At 49.7% G+C, this 15,206-nt stretch overlaps 2 protein-coding genes across 5 annotated transcripts; both read left to right on the forward strand.

Moving 5' to 3' along the window:
* Positions 1 to 1,276: 1,276 nt before the first annotated feature.
* Positions 1,277 to 7,729, forward strand: RPP14 (ribonuclease P/MRP subunit p14). 3 transcript variants are annotated; one of them, XM_040994701.1, is made up of 6 exons: positions 1,277 to 1,392; positions 3,331 to 3,432; positions 3,545 to 3,629; positions 6,198 to 6,274; positions 6,712 to 6,790; positions 7,645 to 7,729. In XM_040994701.1, the coding sequence occupies exons 2-6, from the start codon at positions 3,356 to 3,358 to the stop codon at positions 7,699 to 7,701; spliced, it is 375 nt and encodes a 124-aa protein (XP_040850635.1). In that variant the 5' UTR covers positions 1,277 to 1,392; positions 3,331 to 3,355; the 3' UTR covers positions 7,702 to 7,729. The 3 variants fall into 3 exon arrangements, with proteins under 3 accessions (XP_040850635.1, XP_040850636.1, XP_040850637.1); XM_040994702.1 differs by lacking the exon at positions 1,277 to 1,392 and adding an exon at positions 1,588 to 1,637; XM_040994703.1 differs by lacking the exon at positions 1,277 to 1,392 and adding an exon at positions 2,945 to 2,951.
* An 88-nt stretch (positions 7,730 to 7,817) lies between these two features.
* On the forward strand, positions 7,818 to 12,717 carry HTD2 (hydroxyacyl-thioester dehydratase type 2). 2 transcript variants are annotated; one of them, XR_005885316.1, is made up of 2 exons: positions 7,818 to 8,585; positions 12,515 to 12,717. XR_005885316.1 is itself a non-coding variant. In XM_040994699.1 (2 exons), the coding sequence occupies exon 1, from the start codon at positions 7,818 to 7,820 to the stop codon at positions 8,322 to 8,324; it is 507 nt and encodes a 168-aa protein (XP_040850633.1). In that variant the 3' UTR covers positions 8,325 to 8,329; positions 11,436 to 12,717. The 2 variants fall into 2 exon arrangements, 1 of the variants encoding a protein (XP_040850633.1); XM_040994699.1 differs by having other exon boundaries at positions 7,818 to 8,329; positions 11,436 to 12,717.
* The last annotated feature ends 2,489 nt before the right edge of the window (positions 12,718 to 15,206 follow it).

Here is a 15,206-nt window from a genome sequence, read left to right on the forward strand (position 1 = left end):
TGGGAGCTCCGTCCCTGTCCCTGGTGCCAATCTAAATAAGGAGGACAGGGTGCTGAGGCCAGTGGTCTCGGGTGTCGGACCAAGGCTTGTCACCAGACCCATAGCACTGCATTCCTTCTCTGATCCATCATGGTGGTCCTTGAGGTTCATTGGGGGAGAGTACACCAAGCCTGACCAGGCCGCCCTACTCTGCACAAGGAGCTAGATCAGGGCCAGGGCAGCATGCACGTCAGGACACAGGCAGGCTGGAAGCCAGCAGCCTAGCGGGAAACCTCCACTTCCCAGCTTCCCACTAATCCAGGTGGTTCAAGTTGCCGGTGTTATCCCCAGGTATGCATCATTGCTAGGACTTGGTACAGGAGCATGAAAGTTACCCAGTTATTTGAATGCCCAAAACATGAGCTGCTGCTTCTCCCTTCTGCCTTTACTTAATTCATTACAAAAGGTAGACAAAGAGAGAGACAGACAAAAAACAGACTCTTCGGCTGATTCACTCCCCAAGTGCCCACAAAAGCCAGGGCTGGACCAGGCTATCAGGAGCCAAGAACTAATTCAATCTGGGTCTCCCACAGGAGTGGCAGGGACCCGAGCATTGGAACACACCTGTTGCCTCCCAGGGTGCATATGTGCAGGAAGCTGGAAGTGGAGGGGGAACCGAAGTCTGGAGACCCTGATAGGGGATACGGGAGCCCGAGCCATCTCAGCTTGTGCTGAGCTGTGCCAACACCTGTCCTGCAGCCCTGGCAGCGTGTGCTTGCCAGGCAGCTGGCAGACATGGATTCTCAGCCTGCATGTCTCCTGGATGGCTGAAACTTTACATCATCGACCTTACGACTCGGTGGGAGGGGTGCTACCTGGCTCTCCTTGTGACACATGTGGAAGCTAGTAGATGGCAAAGGGTGGTCAGGAAGCGAGCTGTGGCAGCTTCGGAAACTCAGAGAGCGAGGCTAAAGTTCAGAGACCAGCAGAGGGTGGAAATTTAACAGCAATGAGGGAGAAGATCCTGGCTGGCACGGGCTGAGGCTTGGCTGCCCCATACCCATCCCTCCTGACCCCCAAGTCCCGCAACGCTGCGGCATCCAATCGCACACCCACCTCTCTCAAGTGGGCGCCAGAGGGCGCTGCGCTCCGCGGGTCTCCCCTCCCAATCAGGATTCACGCCTGCAGCCTCGGGCGGACGCCGCGCGATGACGTCACCTCCCTGACGTCACGCCGCCGTGGGCGGCACAGGGAAAAAAAAAAGCCAAACGAAAACTTACCGGGAGTTTGCCCGGGGGGGGGTGGTGATATCGGAGGGCTTGGGACGCCGGCAGCCCGGTTGGGGCTCAGTCGGGCGGCAGCTGGAGCTGACCGGAGTCGGGGCAGAGCTGCTGCCCGTGCGACCCAGGGCAGGTAGGCGGAAGCCCGAGGGAGGACGGTGCGGCCGCGGCTGCGCACGCGCCGAGCCGGCCGAGCGGAGGTGCCCGGTGTCCTCCGGGCGGAGCTGCCCTCCCTCCGGCCGGCCCGGGAGCAGTGGAGTAGCAGTGCGCCGTCCGCAGTCGGGGGTTGCGTGGTGAGGCCCGCAGCGTCCCGCGAGGAAGCGTCGTGGTTCCCTGCCGGGGCGAGGGAAGAGAAGGGGAATCGCGTGTCTGCTACAGGTTGTCCGAGGCGGGGCCCGGGGGTCGTGGCGGTGTGAGGGGCGGTCACTGGGCCGCGCGGGGCCAGGCAGCAGGCGGGCGCCCCGGAGGGAGGGCCGCTCGGGTGCCCCGTGGGAGAGATTTGGCCCCTGGGCAGAGCCCGGCCTGGCTCTGGATTGAGCGGCAGGCGGTGTGGACATCCGAACAGAGCTGCAACACGGCCCGAGCAGATCTTCGCACTCCTAGGCTGCTGCGGACCATAGACTGGGGAGGGACGAAGTCGCTTTATTCCGAACCGAGCTGTTTAAAAGCTGGCTGTGCACAGTGACCACAGGTGGCACGAGGAGTGTGCCAGGCGCCTCTTTGAGTTCGGAACAGCCTGCCGGGGACACTGTCGCATAATGTAGGAGGTTAAACTTACTATTTGGTGAAGCCCATTCCCGCTGTTGGGCACTACGGCCGGTACCCTTCTCTGGCTTGCTCTTGAGGTTTTGATACTGACATCCAAGCGTTTGCACACGCTTCAGAGGCACCTGTCGTGTGCCAGGCACGCCGGGCAATAATAGATGAGACTTCTGCCATTTTGGAAGGGGGGACCTGGGACAGGTAACAGTGCCGGCCTGAAGATGAAGAGCCCGCGCGTTCCAAGGAGTCCCACCTTTGCTTCGCTGGCGCTGTTCTCTCTGCTGAGTGTTCTGCACGTGCTGCCAGGAGTGCATGAGGCCCCCGCAGTCCCGCTGCTGTCCTCTGGGGGTCCTCATCGGCAAGCGGACCTGAACCCCGGAGGCTTTGTAAATGCTGGTCACATCTGTGACCCCAGAGGAGCCCCTTTCTTTGGTTGGGCCTCCATGTCCCGGTCCGCACCATGGGGAGCTCCCTGTGAAGGCGCAGAAGCTGAAGCCTGTGGAGTGCTTAGCACAGAACTGGGTGCTCAGTAAAGAGAAACAGGAGCCAACACTATTTCCGAGTATTTAGAAATGGTTTGACCAGGGCCTGGCGCAGTAGCCTGGTAGCTGAAGTCCTCGCCTTCATGTGCTGGGATTCCATACGGGCGCCAGTTCTAATCCCAGAGGCCCTGCTTCCTGTCCAGCTCCCTGCCTGTGGCCTGGGAAAGCAGTCGAGGACAGCCCAATGCTTTGGGACCCTGCACCTGCATGGGAGACCTAGAGGAGATTCCTGGCTTCGAATCAACTCAACTCTGGCTGTTGCAGCCCGTTTGGGGAGTGAATCATTGGATGGAAGATCTTCCTTTCTGTCTCTCCTCCTCTTTGTATATCTGCCTTTCCAATAAAAAATAAAATAAATCTTAAAAAAAAATAGTTGGACCAGAGTTAGGTAAGTTACTGCACTAAAATAAGCCATGTTCTTAGTAAAAATATGAGAAATGGCATTTTTACTTATATGTATATTTTTTTATTTGAAGGCAGTCAGGTTGCTAATACATCTCTTGGTTCATTCTGCCAAATGGTGGCAACATCCCGGGCTGGGCTGAGCTGGGCTGCACTGAAGCAAGGAGCCAGGAACTCAGTCCGGATCTCCCCTGTGGGTGGCAGGGGCCCAGGCACGGGGTCACCTTCTGCCACTCTGCCAGGTGCGTTAGCAGGGAGCTGGATCAGAAGCAGTGCTGCACGGACTTAGGCTGGTATTGCAGATGGGAGCTTAGTCCGCTGTGCCACAGTGCAGCCTTGACAGCATCTGTCTGGACTTACTGCAGGTGTGTGTATTCAGCGTTGGAAAGGATGCCAGCCCCAGAGACCACTTATGAAAGAGTCGTGTACAAAAATCCCTCCGAGTACCACTACATGAAAGTCTGCCTGTAAGTTCAGTCTCCTCAGTTTTGTTTTAAATTAATTTTTTAATGGACCTGGGTGGTACACAATTTGATATGACTTCACTTTTTTTTAATCCTTTTTTAATGTTTCTTGCAGAGAATTTCAGGAACGCGGAGTTGGACTGAATGCCGCGCAGTTCAAACAGCTGCTGGTCTCAGCCCTGAAGGACTTGTTTGGGGAGGTAGGAGTCACCTGGGGTGGTGGACAGCCTAACCTTCCTTTGCTAGAAACACAGAAAGAATGCTTTCCGAATGTTATCATTTTTAAAGTATTTACTTACTTTGTTGGAAAGACACATATACCGAGAGGAGGAGAGACAAAGATCTTTCTGCTGGTTCACTCCCCAAGCAACAGCTGGAGCTGTGCCCAGGAGCCTCTTCCGGGTCTCCCATGCAGGTACAGGGTCCCAAGGCATAGGGCTGTCCTCCACTGCTTTCCCAGGTCACAAGCAGGGAGCTGGACAGGGAGCAGCCGGGACATGAACCAGCACCATATGGGATCCTTGTGTGTGCAAGGCAAGCATTTAGCTACTGAGCGATCGCATGAGCTATCACAGGCCCTCTCGCTGTTATTGTAAAACTGGGTTGGAGATCACAGAAGCTGACTTAACGGAAACCGTGATTTTGGGGCATATTTTTTCTAATGTGCCTTCTATTTGACAAGGACCTTGTTGGACAAATGGCGTTCTGGCTCAGTAATTCTCACAGGTATGGTTCCACCTGAGAATTGGCAAGCCTTTAGGGGTTTGGTTTTGTTGTTCCCATCTTGAAGATGTGGAACCAGCATAACTTCCTCTGGATGAGAAAGTATGAATGAATGAAGCAGTGAGTCAGTGCTGTTGATTGGCACAGCCGTGCTGCCGAAGGGTTCATCAGTTTCTGTAAAGTACTGGACATGTATCTGCCGTACAGTACAGACTTAGCACCTTTGGCATTTGTCCTAGTGAAACTTGGTGCACGAAAACCTGTACGCAGACGTTCATAGCACCTTTATTTGTAATAGCCAAAGGCTGGACACACCTTCGGTGTCTTTGAGTATATGAATTGATGAACTATGGCACATTCATAGTTATGCCATGAAATATATTCACGAATGGCAGGGGAGGGGGAGGAATCAGCTATTGATGCACTACTTGAATTTCCAGAGCATGAGGCTGAGTGAAAAAAAACTGAGTCCTGGAAGATTATATGCCCTTGAAATAACACCATTATATGCTCTGAATTAGGGGTGGGAGAAGCCAGGATGTGACTACAAAGGGGTTGGAATAAGGAATTATTTGGTGGAATTATTTGTCTTAATTGTAATCATAGTTCCATGAATCTACCTCTGTGATCAAGTGACATAGAAGTGTACACAGCTAACAAATACAAGTATGTGTATAACTGGGGCTCTCTGAATGAAGTGTGGCTTGTACCAATACCATTTTCCTGGGTTTGAAACTCCTGTGGTCATGTAAGACATTGACATCGAGGCAGATGGAGTGAAGGACGCATGGAGCCTCTTTGTAATCTGTGACGCCTGTACTTTTTCTAAATCGTTCTATTTAAAGAATTATTTATTATTTGAAAGAGTTACAGAGAGAGAGTGAGATATCATTCATCCACTGGTTCACTCTCCAGATGGCCACAATGGCTGAGTTGGGCAAGTCTGAAGCCAGGAGCCAGGAGCATCTTCCATGTCTCTTGCATGTGCAGAAACCTGAGGACTTGAGCCATCCTTTGCTGCTTTCCCAAGCACATTAGCAGGGAGCTGGATCGGAAATGGAGTGGCCAAACTCAAACATGTGCCCTTGTGGAGTGTGGCGCTGGCTCATCTAAATTATTATTTAAAGCTCTGTGCACCTTTTGTCAGGTCTAAAACTTGAGGACTAGATCTGCATTTATAAAGTCACGGGACCTCGCCTTGTGGACTGATGGTAATGGTTCTGAAATAAGAAAATGGGTCAGACAGCAGCAATGAGAATAATGAAGGCGGAAGAATGGTGTCAGTAGGGGGAAGATTGTAGGAGGGCAGTGTGACCCTAGAAGGTCAGTGAGCACAGGATTACAGTTGATTGGATAATATTTGCATGAGAACAACTGAATGGCTACCTTTTGTATACCTGATTGGATATCATTTGTATAAGAACAGTTGAGTGGACAGCATGTGAATGAAAACACTTGGTGGAATATACAAAACAAAATGAGTTCCAAACAAAAGTATAGAAACAGTTGATGGGGTTTGTTGATAGGCTCAATACTTTCTCCCTTATCCTATATGACCCTGATGGTATAAAGTCTGATGCTACTGACCATCAGTCAGAGTCCACGCGTGTTATTTTTGGCTCCCTGCACCAAGTCCATCACTGCCTCAGCCCATAAGAGGAGCATGCTAGGAAGCATGCTGTAACACGACGGTGCAGTTCCAGCACCATTGAACAGAGTGCTGCTTTTCCAGAGGTGGCTCAGGTCCCTGGGCTCCTGCCGCACGTGTGGGAAACCTGGAAGAAGCTCCTGCCGTCAGCCTGGACCAGCCCTGGCTGTTGCAGTCATCTAGGAGCCGAACCAGTAGATGGAAGATTTTCTGTCTTCCTCTCTCCTCCTCCCCTCCTTCCCCTGTATCTTTGGCTTTCAAAAAAATAAATCTTAAATAAACAAATAAATAATACTGCTTTTTGTGGAGGAGCAAAGCTCAGAGTGGACAAGTTTAACCACTAGAGCGTAAGAGTAACCATGGTGCCAGTGTGCTAATAGCACCATCTCCCGCGTAGGTCGGTGCGGCCTCGCCCGTGGATGTCCTAACCTATGAAGAAAAGACCTTGCTGGCTGTCTTGAGAGTGCGTAGCAGGTACGGGGCTGGGGGGCAGCATTCCTAGTACAGCACAGCTAATGGGAAATAGAGCAGACACCCTCTTCTGATAGTGAGAACTTCGTTGCAAGTTCTGAACAACTTCCAGGAGTTTAAATTGGGGTTAAAATGAATATTCGTTGAGCAGGTGCCAATACTGTGGAGAGATGGAATGTGTGATATGGTTGTAGGATTGTAGGGTTGCCAGTGGCTGGGTTGACAGCAGAATCAGAAAGGGATGTTTTAGGAACAGTGCTACCAGAGGTTCATGTGTTGTTACCTGGGATATAGTATGCCTCTGTTCTTGGGGTTGGTGGAGTTATTTAGTTAGTTAAGTAGGGTTTTGTTTAGCCACTTCAGGGACTACCAGAAGTGGAAGTATTGGGGAAATGTTGTGGGGTCAAATGTTGGTTTCCATGTTCTTGATCTCTCTGCAGTGATCTTGTAAAACTGTGGAGCTCTTTGACCATGTTGGGATCCTATAGAAGCAGGAAGTGTGCCTTTCGCGTGATGCAGGTAAACGCCGTGCCCTCACATGCCCCAGCCTAGACTGGTGGCCAGCAGGTGCTCAGGGGGTATAAGGTCACTTCTGCAGGGTTAGAGAAAAATGAATGTAAAGTTAAGTTTGTTTTGGTGCAAAAACCTTTTGAAATCCATGCCTAGTTTGTTCGTAATCATTTCCCTCAGCCTTTTTTTTTTTTTTTTCAAGATTTATTTACTTATATTGGAAAGGTAGATTTACAGAAAGAGAGACAGAAATATCTTCTGTCAGCTGATTTACTTCCCAGGTGGCTGCAACAGCCACAGCTGAGCTGATTTGGAGCCAGGAGCTCCTTCCAGGTCTCCCGTGTGGGTGCAGGGTCCCAAGGATTTGGGCCGTCCTCAACTGCTTTTCCAGGCCACAAGCAAGGAGCTGGATGGGAAGTGGAGCAGCTAGGACACAAAAGAGCACCCATATGGGATCCCAGCACGAGAAGGGGGAAGGTTAGCCAATTGAGCCACTGTTCTGGTCCCTCCCTCTGACTTTCTGAAGTGCCTGCATCTTCCTCAGTCTTGTGCTTGAACAGATCTGGGATGGTTAGCATTATCTAGCACAAAATAAGCAAGGAAGACTTCAGCAATTGAGAAAACAACAGGCAAAGTCCTTCAATTTTAGATTATAGGGGACAGGTTTGGGGATAAAACTTGGACTCTTGTGACAAAGGTTTCATGTCTCCTTTCATGCTAATGCCTGGCGTGCCGTCTCTGAGCTTATCAGTGCCTGTGTAGCTCACGCTGCCCCCAGGATGCTCTGGAAGTGCCCTTTCTCTGCTGTGTTTACCCTACAAGTGTTCTCAGGATGCTATGTTAACCCTTCCTCTGTCTTGCAGGTTTCTCCATTTCTGCTGGCCTTATCTGGTAATAGTAGGGAGCTAGTATTGGACTGAACTGTCAAGTGCAAACACTTTTCTTCCCACCTCCAAATATTCTTCGTTGCCTGCCGTTTGTCTAAAGACAGAAGCGAGCCAAGAGCACCTTTGGATGAGATTTGAAGGTGCTGAAGATGTTCCCACTAGCCTGCAGCCCTCGCCTTTGGCGGGGTAGGCTCCAGCTGAGGGTCTGCCTGAGTCGGCCAGGGCTGCCCAGGCAGCACCAGGAGTACATGCACGTCCGAGTTGGAGACCGAGCTGAACTGAGCAGGGTGTTCACACAGAGGGACGTGGCTGCCTTCTCAGCGTTAACAGGGGACGTCAACCCTCTGCACATCAACGAAGACTTTGCAAAGCACACCAAGTTCGGGAAGCCCATTGTGCATGGGGTTTTAATCACTGGACTCATCTCAGCGCTCCTGGGCACAAAGATGCCAGGGCCTGGCTGCGTGTTTCTTTCCCAGGAAATTAGCTTTCCAGCGCCTTTATATATTGGAGAAGTTGTATTAGCTTCTGCAGAAGTGAAAAAGCTGAAGCAATTCCTTGCTGTCATTGCAGTGACATGCTGTGTCCTAGAAAGTAAAAAGACCGTTATGGAAGGCCAGGTGAAAGTCATGGTCCCAGGAGCCCTCAGGTCCTGAAGGAGGTATGTAAAGGGGCACGGCCAAGCACCAGTGCTGCTGTGACGAGAGTGCCAGGCGAAGCAGGGTTGTCTCTTCCCCTGCCGGGGATGGCTTGTTAGGTGAGGGTGTTCAAACGAGCACTTCCCAGCTTGGCCTTCCCAGCTTGGCCATAAGTGTCCTGAATTTCATTCTTGGGTTTGCCTCTGTTGACACCAATGAGCCCTATGTATCCAGTGGAAATTGTTCACAGATTCTGCAGCTGGCATGTACGAAGCGAAGGTGGGTCATTCTTGAGTACTTGCTCTTTACCAGTAAATAACTCCTCGATCCTGTTCTTCAACTCTTTCTGGGTTAGAGTTTGTAATTGTACACCGGTTGCCCCAAAGTGACATCCTGTTCAACCTTCAGCGGGACTTGCTTTTCAGGTTTCCTGTTACTGGGAGAGGGTTTTACGCTCAGGCTTGGGCTCAGCCGTGGAAGCTTGGTCTCAGGTGGGAAGTGACAGGAATGCATTCCTTGTGGGGTTAACGTTGGAGATGATGGAGGCCGAGGGGTAGACACAGGGCTCACCTGTGGACCGCGGCTGCTCTCGCCCCATCTCCCCGGGTTTGAGATCAGGAATGGTGTGAGTTGAAGTTTGCCCTGCCTGCAGTTGAATATACAATGGAAGTCTTCGAGGGCGCTCATCTCTGCTGCTGCTCTAGGATACTCTATGCGAAGATATTTTTAGGAGTCCAAATTCTTTTCACCCTTGAAAATGTGCCCCCACTGTCTGTGACAGAAATACATGCTTATTGTTCCCCAAAGCAAATAATTGAGCAAATAGCATAAGGAAGACGATAGAGGCCAAATTCTTAAAGTGTTTGGGGACACTGAAGGGAAAGCATGCCTGAATCCAGTGACACTTTGAAGAGGAGAACCTACGGCAACTGTGCCTCCATTCCACTTCAGACATAAGTTCTGGCCACGGCTGGCATTTTAAGATCAAACGTGGGCCCGGTGTAGTAGCGTAGTGGCTAAAGTCCTCACTTTGCATGCACCAGGATCCCATATGAGCACCAGTTCGTGTCCAGGCAGCCCCACTTCCCATCCAACACCCTGTTTGGGGCCTAGGAAAGCAGTCGAGGATGACCCAAACCTTGGGACCCTGCACCCAATGTGGGCGATCTGGAAGAAGCTTCTGGCTTCAGAAGGGCGCAGCTCTGAGTGATTCAGCTGATGGAAGATCTGGATCTATTCTTCCTCCTCTCTGTATATTTGACTTTAAAAAAAAGAAAAAGAAGATTAAATGTCACTGGTTGACATCACATTTCCTGGGAATGCGGATTTTCCTTCTGCTGGTGGTTAATGGAGCTTTTTTTCTTTAATGAAAAGTAAAGCTGTTAAATGGGTTACTAGAAATAACCATTCTGGGCACTAGAGGGCAGTGATGCATACAAAATGAGTGCATGAAGACTGACTAGAGTTCCATAGTCCAGTCTGTGAAGGTAAGAAGAAAATATCAGGTCTATGTGAAAGAGTAGGGCTGCTTCTGTTTTGCAGTGCGTGGCAGGTACAAGCTAAGGCCCAGCTACACAACACTTAACTGCAGGCAAACTGCTAGTTGTGTCTTCTTTTTTTATTTTTTTAGTTTTTTTTTAAAGGTTCTTATTGGAAAGATTTTTTTTTTTTTAAGATTTGTTTATTTTTATTGGAAAGGCAGATACACAGACAGAAGGAAAGACAGAGAGGAAATTCTCTGTGCAACAGTTCACTCCCCAGGCAACCGTAACATCTGAAACTGCGCCAGTCTGAAGCCAGGAGCCCAAACCTCTTCCGGGTCTCCCACGCGGGTGCAGGGTCCCAAGGCTTTGGGCCGTCCTCGACTGCTTTCCCAGGCCACAAGCAGGGAGCTGGATGGGAAACAGAGCCGCCAGGATCGGCGCCCACATGGGATCCTGGCGCATTCAAAATGAGGACCTTAGCCGCTATGCTATTGCGTCAGGCTCTGGAAAGAAATTTTACAGAGAGACAGAAAGATAAATCTTCCACCTGGTGGTTCACTCCCCACATGGCTGCAACAACTGGAGCTGAGCTGCTCAGGAGCCAGAAACTTCTTCTAGGACTCTCACACATGCAGTGTTACAAGGCATTAGGCTGTACTGTGCTGCTTTCCCAGGCCAAAAGCAGGGAGCTGGATGGGAAGTGAAACAGCCAGGACACGAACCAGCACCCATATGGGATCCTGGCGCTTGCAGGCAGAGGACTAGCCAGTTCAGCCAGTGCACTAACCCCTGTACCAAGATTTGTTACAGTTCAAAACAAGATGGGGAGCTTGAGGCCGATTGCTTGCTCCTGTGGAACTCATCCCTCGGGGTTCTGCGGGCATCTTCAAAGCAGGTCCACAGTGGAGTATGACGACCAATCCAATGGCTGACAGTCATCAGCATCCTGTGAGCATATGTTAAGCCTTGAAATAACTCCATGAGTTAATGTCCTGTTGCATAGGCATGGAGTTATGATGATGTGTGACTCGCCCAAGATAGTGCCCCTAATATGCAGTTGAGTTGGGGTTCAAATAACAGGGTTTCCCCACTCCCAGCTTTAGAATCATTGTTCTGCCATCACCCTGTGAGTCATACAAAGTTTCCATTATGGGATGCGGCACAATGGCTCAATTCATTAATCCTTGCCTTTCAAGTTCCAGGATCCCATATGGGTGCTAGTTCATGTCCTGGCTGTTCCACTTCCCTTCCAGCTCCCTGCATGTGGCCTGGGAAAACAGCAGAGGATGGTCTAAAACCTTGGGACCCTGCACCATGTGGTGGACCCGGAAGAAGCTCCCAGCTCCTGGCTTTTGATGGGTTCAGCTCCACCTGTTGTGATCACTTAGAGGATGAACCAGCAGATGTTGGTCTCTCTGTAAAATCTGCAAAAAGGAAAAAAAAATAATTAAATGCCTCCTAGGAGTCAGGGTATTTAATCTCTGTAAGGCAATAGAAGTGGAAATCAAGAAACAGGCAAGAAGTTCCGGATGTATCTGGGTTCTAGGTGATTTTCATTTTCACTCGGAGCTGCGAGTCTCAAAGCACTCGGGCTTTGTCAGAGTCAGTTCTGAGCAAAAGCCAGGTGACCCTTTCATTGTGACAGAAAACGAACGACTGTCTCCTGATGAAAGCCTGGGTGGTCTTCAACTTCGGAAGATCTCTTCCAAGACAACGGAGATGTGCTACTGACGTGGTACGGTGCGGAAGTGAATACACCACGATGACTGAAACATCGGGCCCAGTGCGCTGGCACGCTCCACACAGGGGCTTGCTAAGACGGCAGTTTTGTGATGTTTGATTGCCACAGAGAGGAAAACTTATCTTAAGCAATTTCAGCCTAATGTACCGGAAAATTGTTTAACAGATTTTTATAATAATCGATTAGAAACATTTCCACCTCTGTGAAATGCCCTTAGTTTTTTGTTGTTGTTGTTTTTTGCAAGAGCAAACCTTGAGTGGCACCCGAAGAAACCGTCCCCCATGGTCAGTTTGTCTTAAGAGCTCGACTTGCGCATTCATCTAGAAAAAAAAAAAAGAGTTGCTAAAATGCACACCAATGCCTCTTAGGTAACCACAGAAATTCATTTTGTGCTGAATTATTAGTCATTTTCCTTTGTGTTCTTTAGAGTATGATTCACAGACCAATTTACTGCCCTGGAAAATTGCTGCTAAATTACCTCTATTACGTTTCTAGACGCAAACATGTTCTAGCAAGGGCCGAGTGTCACTGAGACAGCGTGCCATTGTGAATGTCTGCCTGCCTATTGGCATAGTCTGTTAACTACCTTGATGTGAGCGGAGCAGAGGCTCCACTGAAGGTCTCGGGGTCCCTGCATGAATACTCGCCCCAAGGTCCCTGACATTCCACGCCTTAGCTGTTCTGCCCTCCCTGGGGTATCAAATACAGCAGAGACGCATGGTTTCAGCACCTGCATAGATAAATTTTGAGTTGGAGCAAAAATCACCTGCTAGAAGAAACCCAAAACTAAGTGTTTACATAAATAAGAAAAAGATTTCATAGGAGGCTCCAAAAACAATGTATTTCCAAGGGTGACTGATTTAGAAAGCAGTTGCAGTAATCTTTATCAGCCCTGGGAGGAATTCCCCTGTGAGGTAATAGAAAGAATCCACCGGTAAGGAAAATAAGAATGTGGGCTGAATTTTGATGATTTTTACTTGCAGGTCATGAATCTTTAAAGAAATAATCTTTCTCACTTGGGAGGCCACACTGCTTGGGAGACACTTCTTCGCATGCTTCTAGGATTGGCTGCCAGAGCAGTTGCCAGGCCTCGAAAGTCCTCACTGAAACTCATTATCTTCATAAGTCTTGCCAAACAGTGAGTTGTTAGATAAACAACCTGTCAGCCATCTAAATACTTGGCCAGCAGAGACCATATGAATTTTTTCTGCTAGCCCTGAGTATTTGTGTCGCCAAGACTGAGGTTCCTACATTCCTCATTAGCTTTATCCAGCCAGATACAGAAAGTTGATTTGACTTAGAACAGCATTGGCCTTGGGAGGGTTTTTGCACATCCGACCTGACCCTGTGCCTTGGCCAAATGGGAGACAGGAGGTGTGGCATAGCAGCATTTACCGCCACGTTGACATGTGGGCATCTCATGGTGGAATATCCCATTTGAGTACCAGGCTCTGTATGCCCGATCCAGCCTCCTGCTATTGTACCAGGAGGCAGATGGCCCAACTACTTGGGTTCCTGCCAGACTATGGGATGTCTCAGTGGAATTCCTGGCTCCAGACTTTAGCCTGTCCTAGCCCCAGCTGTAGGCCTTTAGGGGAGTGAACCAGCAGATGGCAGGTGTCTGTCTGTCCCTCTCTTTCTCTGCCCTTCCTTCAAATGACAAACGCAGAGACTTGCTTCCGCTTCAGCCCAATGGCTGTGTTGAGGCTTTCCTGCAGTTTGGGGCTTCATTCCTAGGAGAACCTTGGAGCCCGTGAAGTACAGGATCCTCAGGGGATCTGAAACTTGCCAGCAGTATTTATTGTAAAAGGCCTTCTAGGAAAAATTTCCCGAGAAAGGGGAAGACTAGATTGAGATTATTTCGTGTTTCATTCCATCAGAAAAACCTGTCTCACTTCCTCCGTAAGCGGGGTGGAGTGGTGATTTTATGACCTTTGCGACTCAGCTTCCCCTTCAGCTCTGTATCAATTCTCTTTCCTTCCAGAAAGCAAACAAGTGAACAACTTATCTCTCTCCACGTGGTTCCGCGTTAGAGTGCCAGTGCCAGATTGAGTTCTGGGCCCCTTCCTTTTGGCCTGGCACGGCCTTGGCTGTTGTGGGCCTTTGGGGAATGACCCTACCATGCCACAGATACATCGCTCTGTGTCTGCATTTCAAGTAAATTTTAACAGTCCAAAGAGTGGAGGCTTTCATCATCTCTGTTTTGTAGATGAGGAAGCTAAAACAGGCCAGAACCCAAGAAGTGCCCTTAGAACTTGGGACCTCAACTTCCACCACACTCTCCAGCTTCCTCTTCAGTTTACAAAGGCAGCTTCCCGGGTGCCTGCCTTTGTCCCAGCCCGGCTCCCAATTCCAGTTCCCTTCACCCTGGAGGAAGCACGTGATGGCTTAAGAACTTGGATCCCTGTCAGTCCATTGAGGGAGGCCCCGATGGTTTCAGTCAGCTGGCTTTGGTATGGCTCATACTTGTCTGTTGTGGGCATTTAAGGAGTGAACCAGCAAAGGGAGTATCTGTCTCTTCCTCTCTCTAGCCCTTTCAGAACAAAAAAATTTTTTTAAGGTTTTTTTTTAAATTTTTTTAACTGTTTGGTATGTTTCCTCCCAATGTTTGTCCCATAATCTGTTAGAATCACAACAATATATTAACAGCTTTTCCCAGCATCTCAAATGTTGAAAACCCAATTCTTAGCTTTGTAAAACAACAACAGCAGCAGCAGCAGCAGCAAGACACTTCCTGATTGTGTTAGAATCTGTCTAATCCTTTACTATTAGACCCCTGCCTTTGCACACCATTCTGAGCGGGTGTCTGATATCTGTCTCACTTCTCCCAGCCGGGGGCCTTCCTGAAGCAGAACTACTGAATTACAAAGCTGCTGATTTGCACTGTTGAGCTCCAGCACACAGCACCAAGCCCGTTACATTGCAGGCGCTCCATCCACACAATAGTAGTCTTGACTCGGCCCACATCAGATGAAAGTAGTGATGAAAGCAGGATTCTGATTTCTGGGCAATGAAAGAATCCATTTTTCTTAAAGAAGTGGAAGTGAAAAGCTGACGCCTCCTTAAATAGCATTTGCTTGGTTGCTCCTGAACACGTTGGCATGCAAATGGGCTGTGAGAACAGCCCTGGCTCTTGGGGCCCGCTCATGAGGTGCCATTCTTTTGTTCACCTCTCCTGCAATCAGGTCTCGGCCCTTGAAGCCAGGCGGCCATGGCCATTTGGCTACTTTGGGGTTGCCCAACAGCCCCATGAAGCCTGCAGTCTGCAGAGGGGACGCTATGGATGCAACCTCGGCCTTATACCAGAGTTGTGATGATCATGGGAATGTGGAAACAAAGAGAAAGCTTCAAATATTTGCTGAGCTTTCGTATGCCCACCCCATTTCCATCCCACCGCATCCCCTGTTTTGCACAGGGGACAGCCGGGGTGCAGGTTAACTCGTTCAGGATCACACAGTAGGTAATACCAGAGGCCTGTAGCCCTTGGTCAGGACTGCAAGCTTAACCCTCTCCACCATCCTGGCACGCTGTGCCGATAGGAAGGCACAGTTGGTGGAGTGGTTGAAAATTCTGGGACTTGCAGACCTGGGGCTGGGCAGAGAGCGGACTAGTTCTTAGGATATGGAGTTCTTAGAGGTTGGGTTTGCAGGCCCCAAGGCCTCCAATTGTGGGTCC

Source organism: Ochotona curzoniae, unplaced genomic scaffold, assembly GCF_017591425.1.
Source record: "Ochotona curzoniae isolate NIBS_2020 unplaced genomic scaffold, NIBS_Ocur_1.0 contig_908, whole genome shotgun sequence".
Taxonomy (NCBI): Eukaryota; Metazoa; Chordata; class Mammalia; order Lagomorpha; family Ochotonidae; genus Ochotona; species Ochotona curzoniae.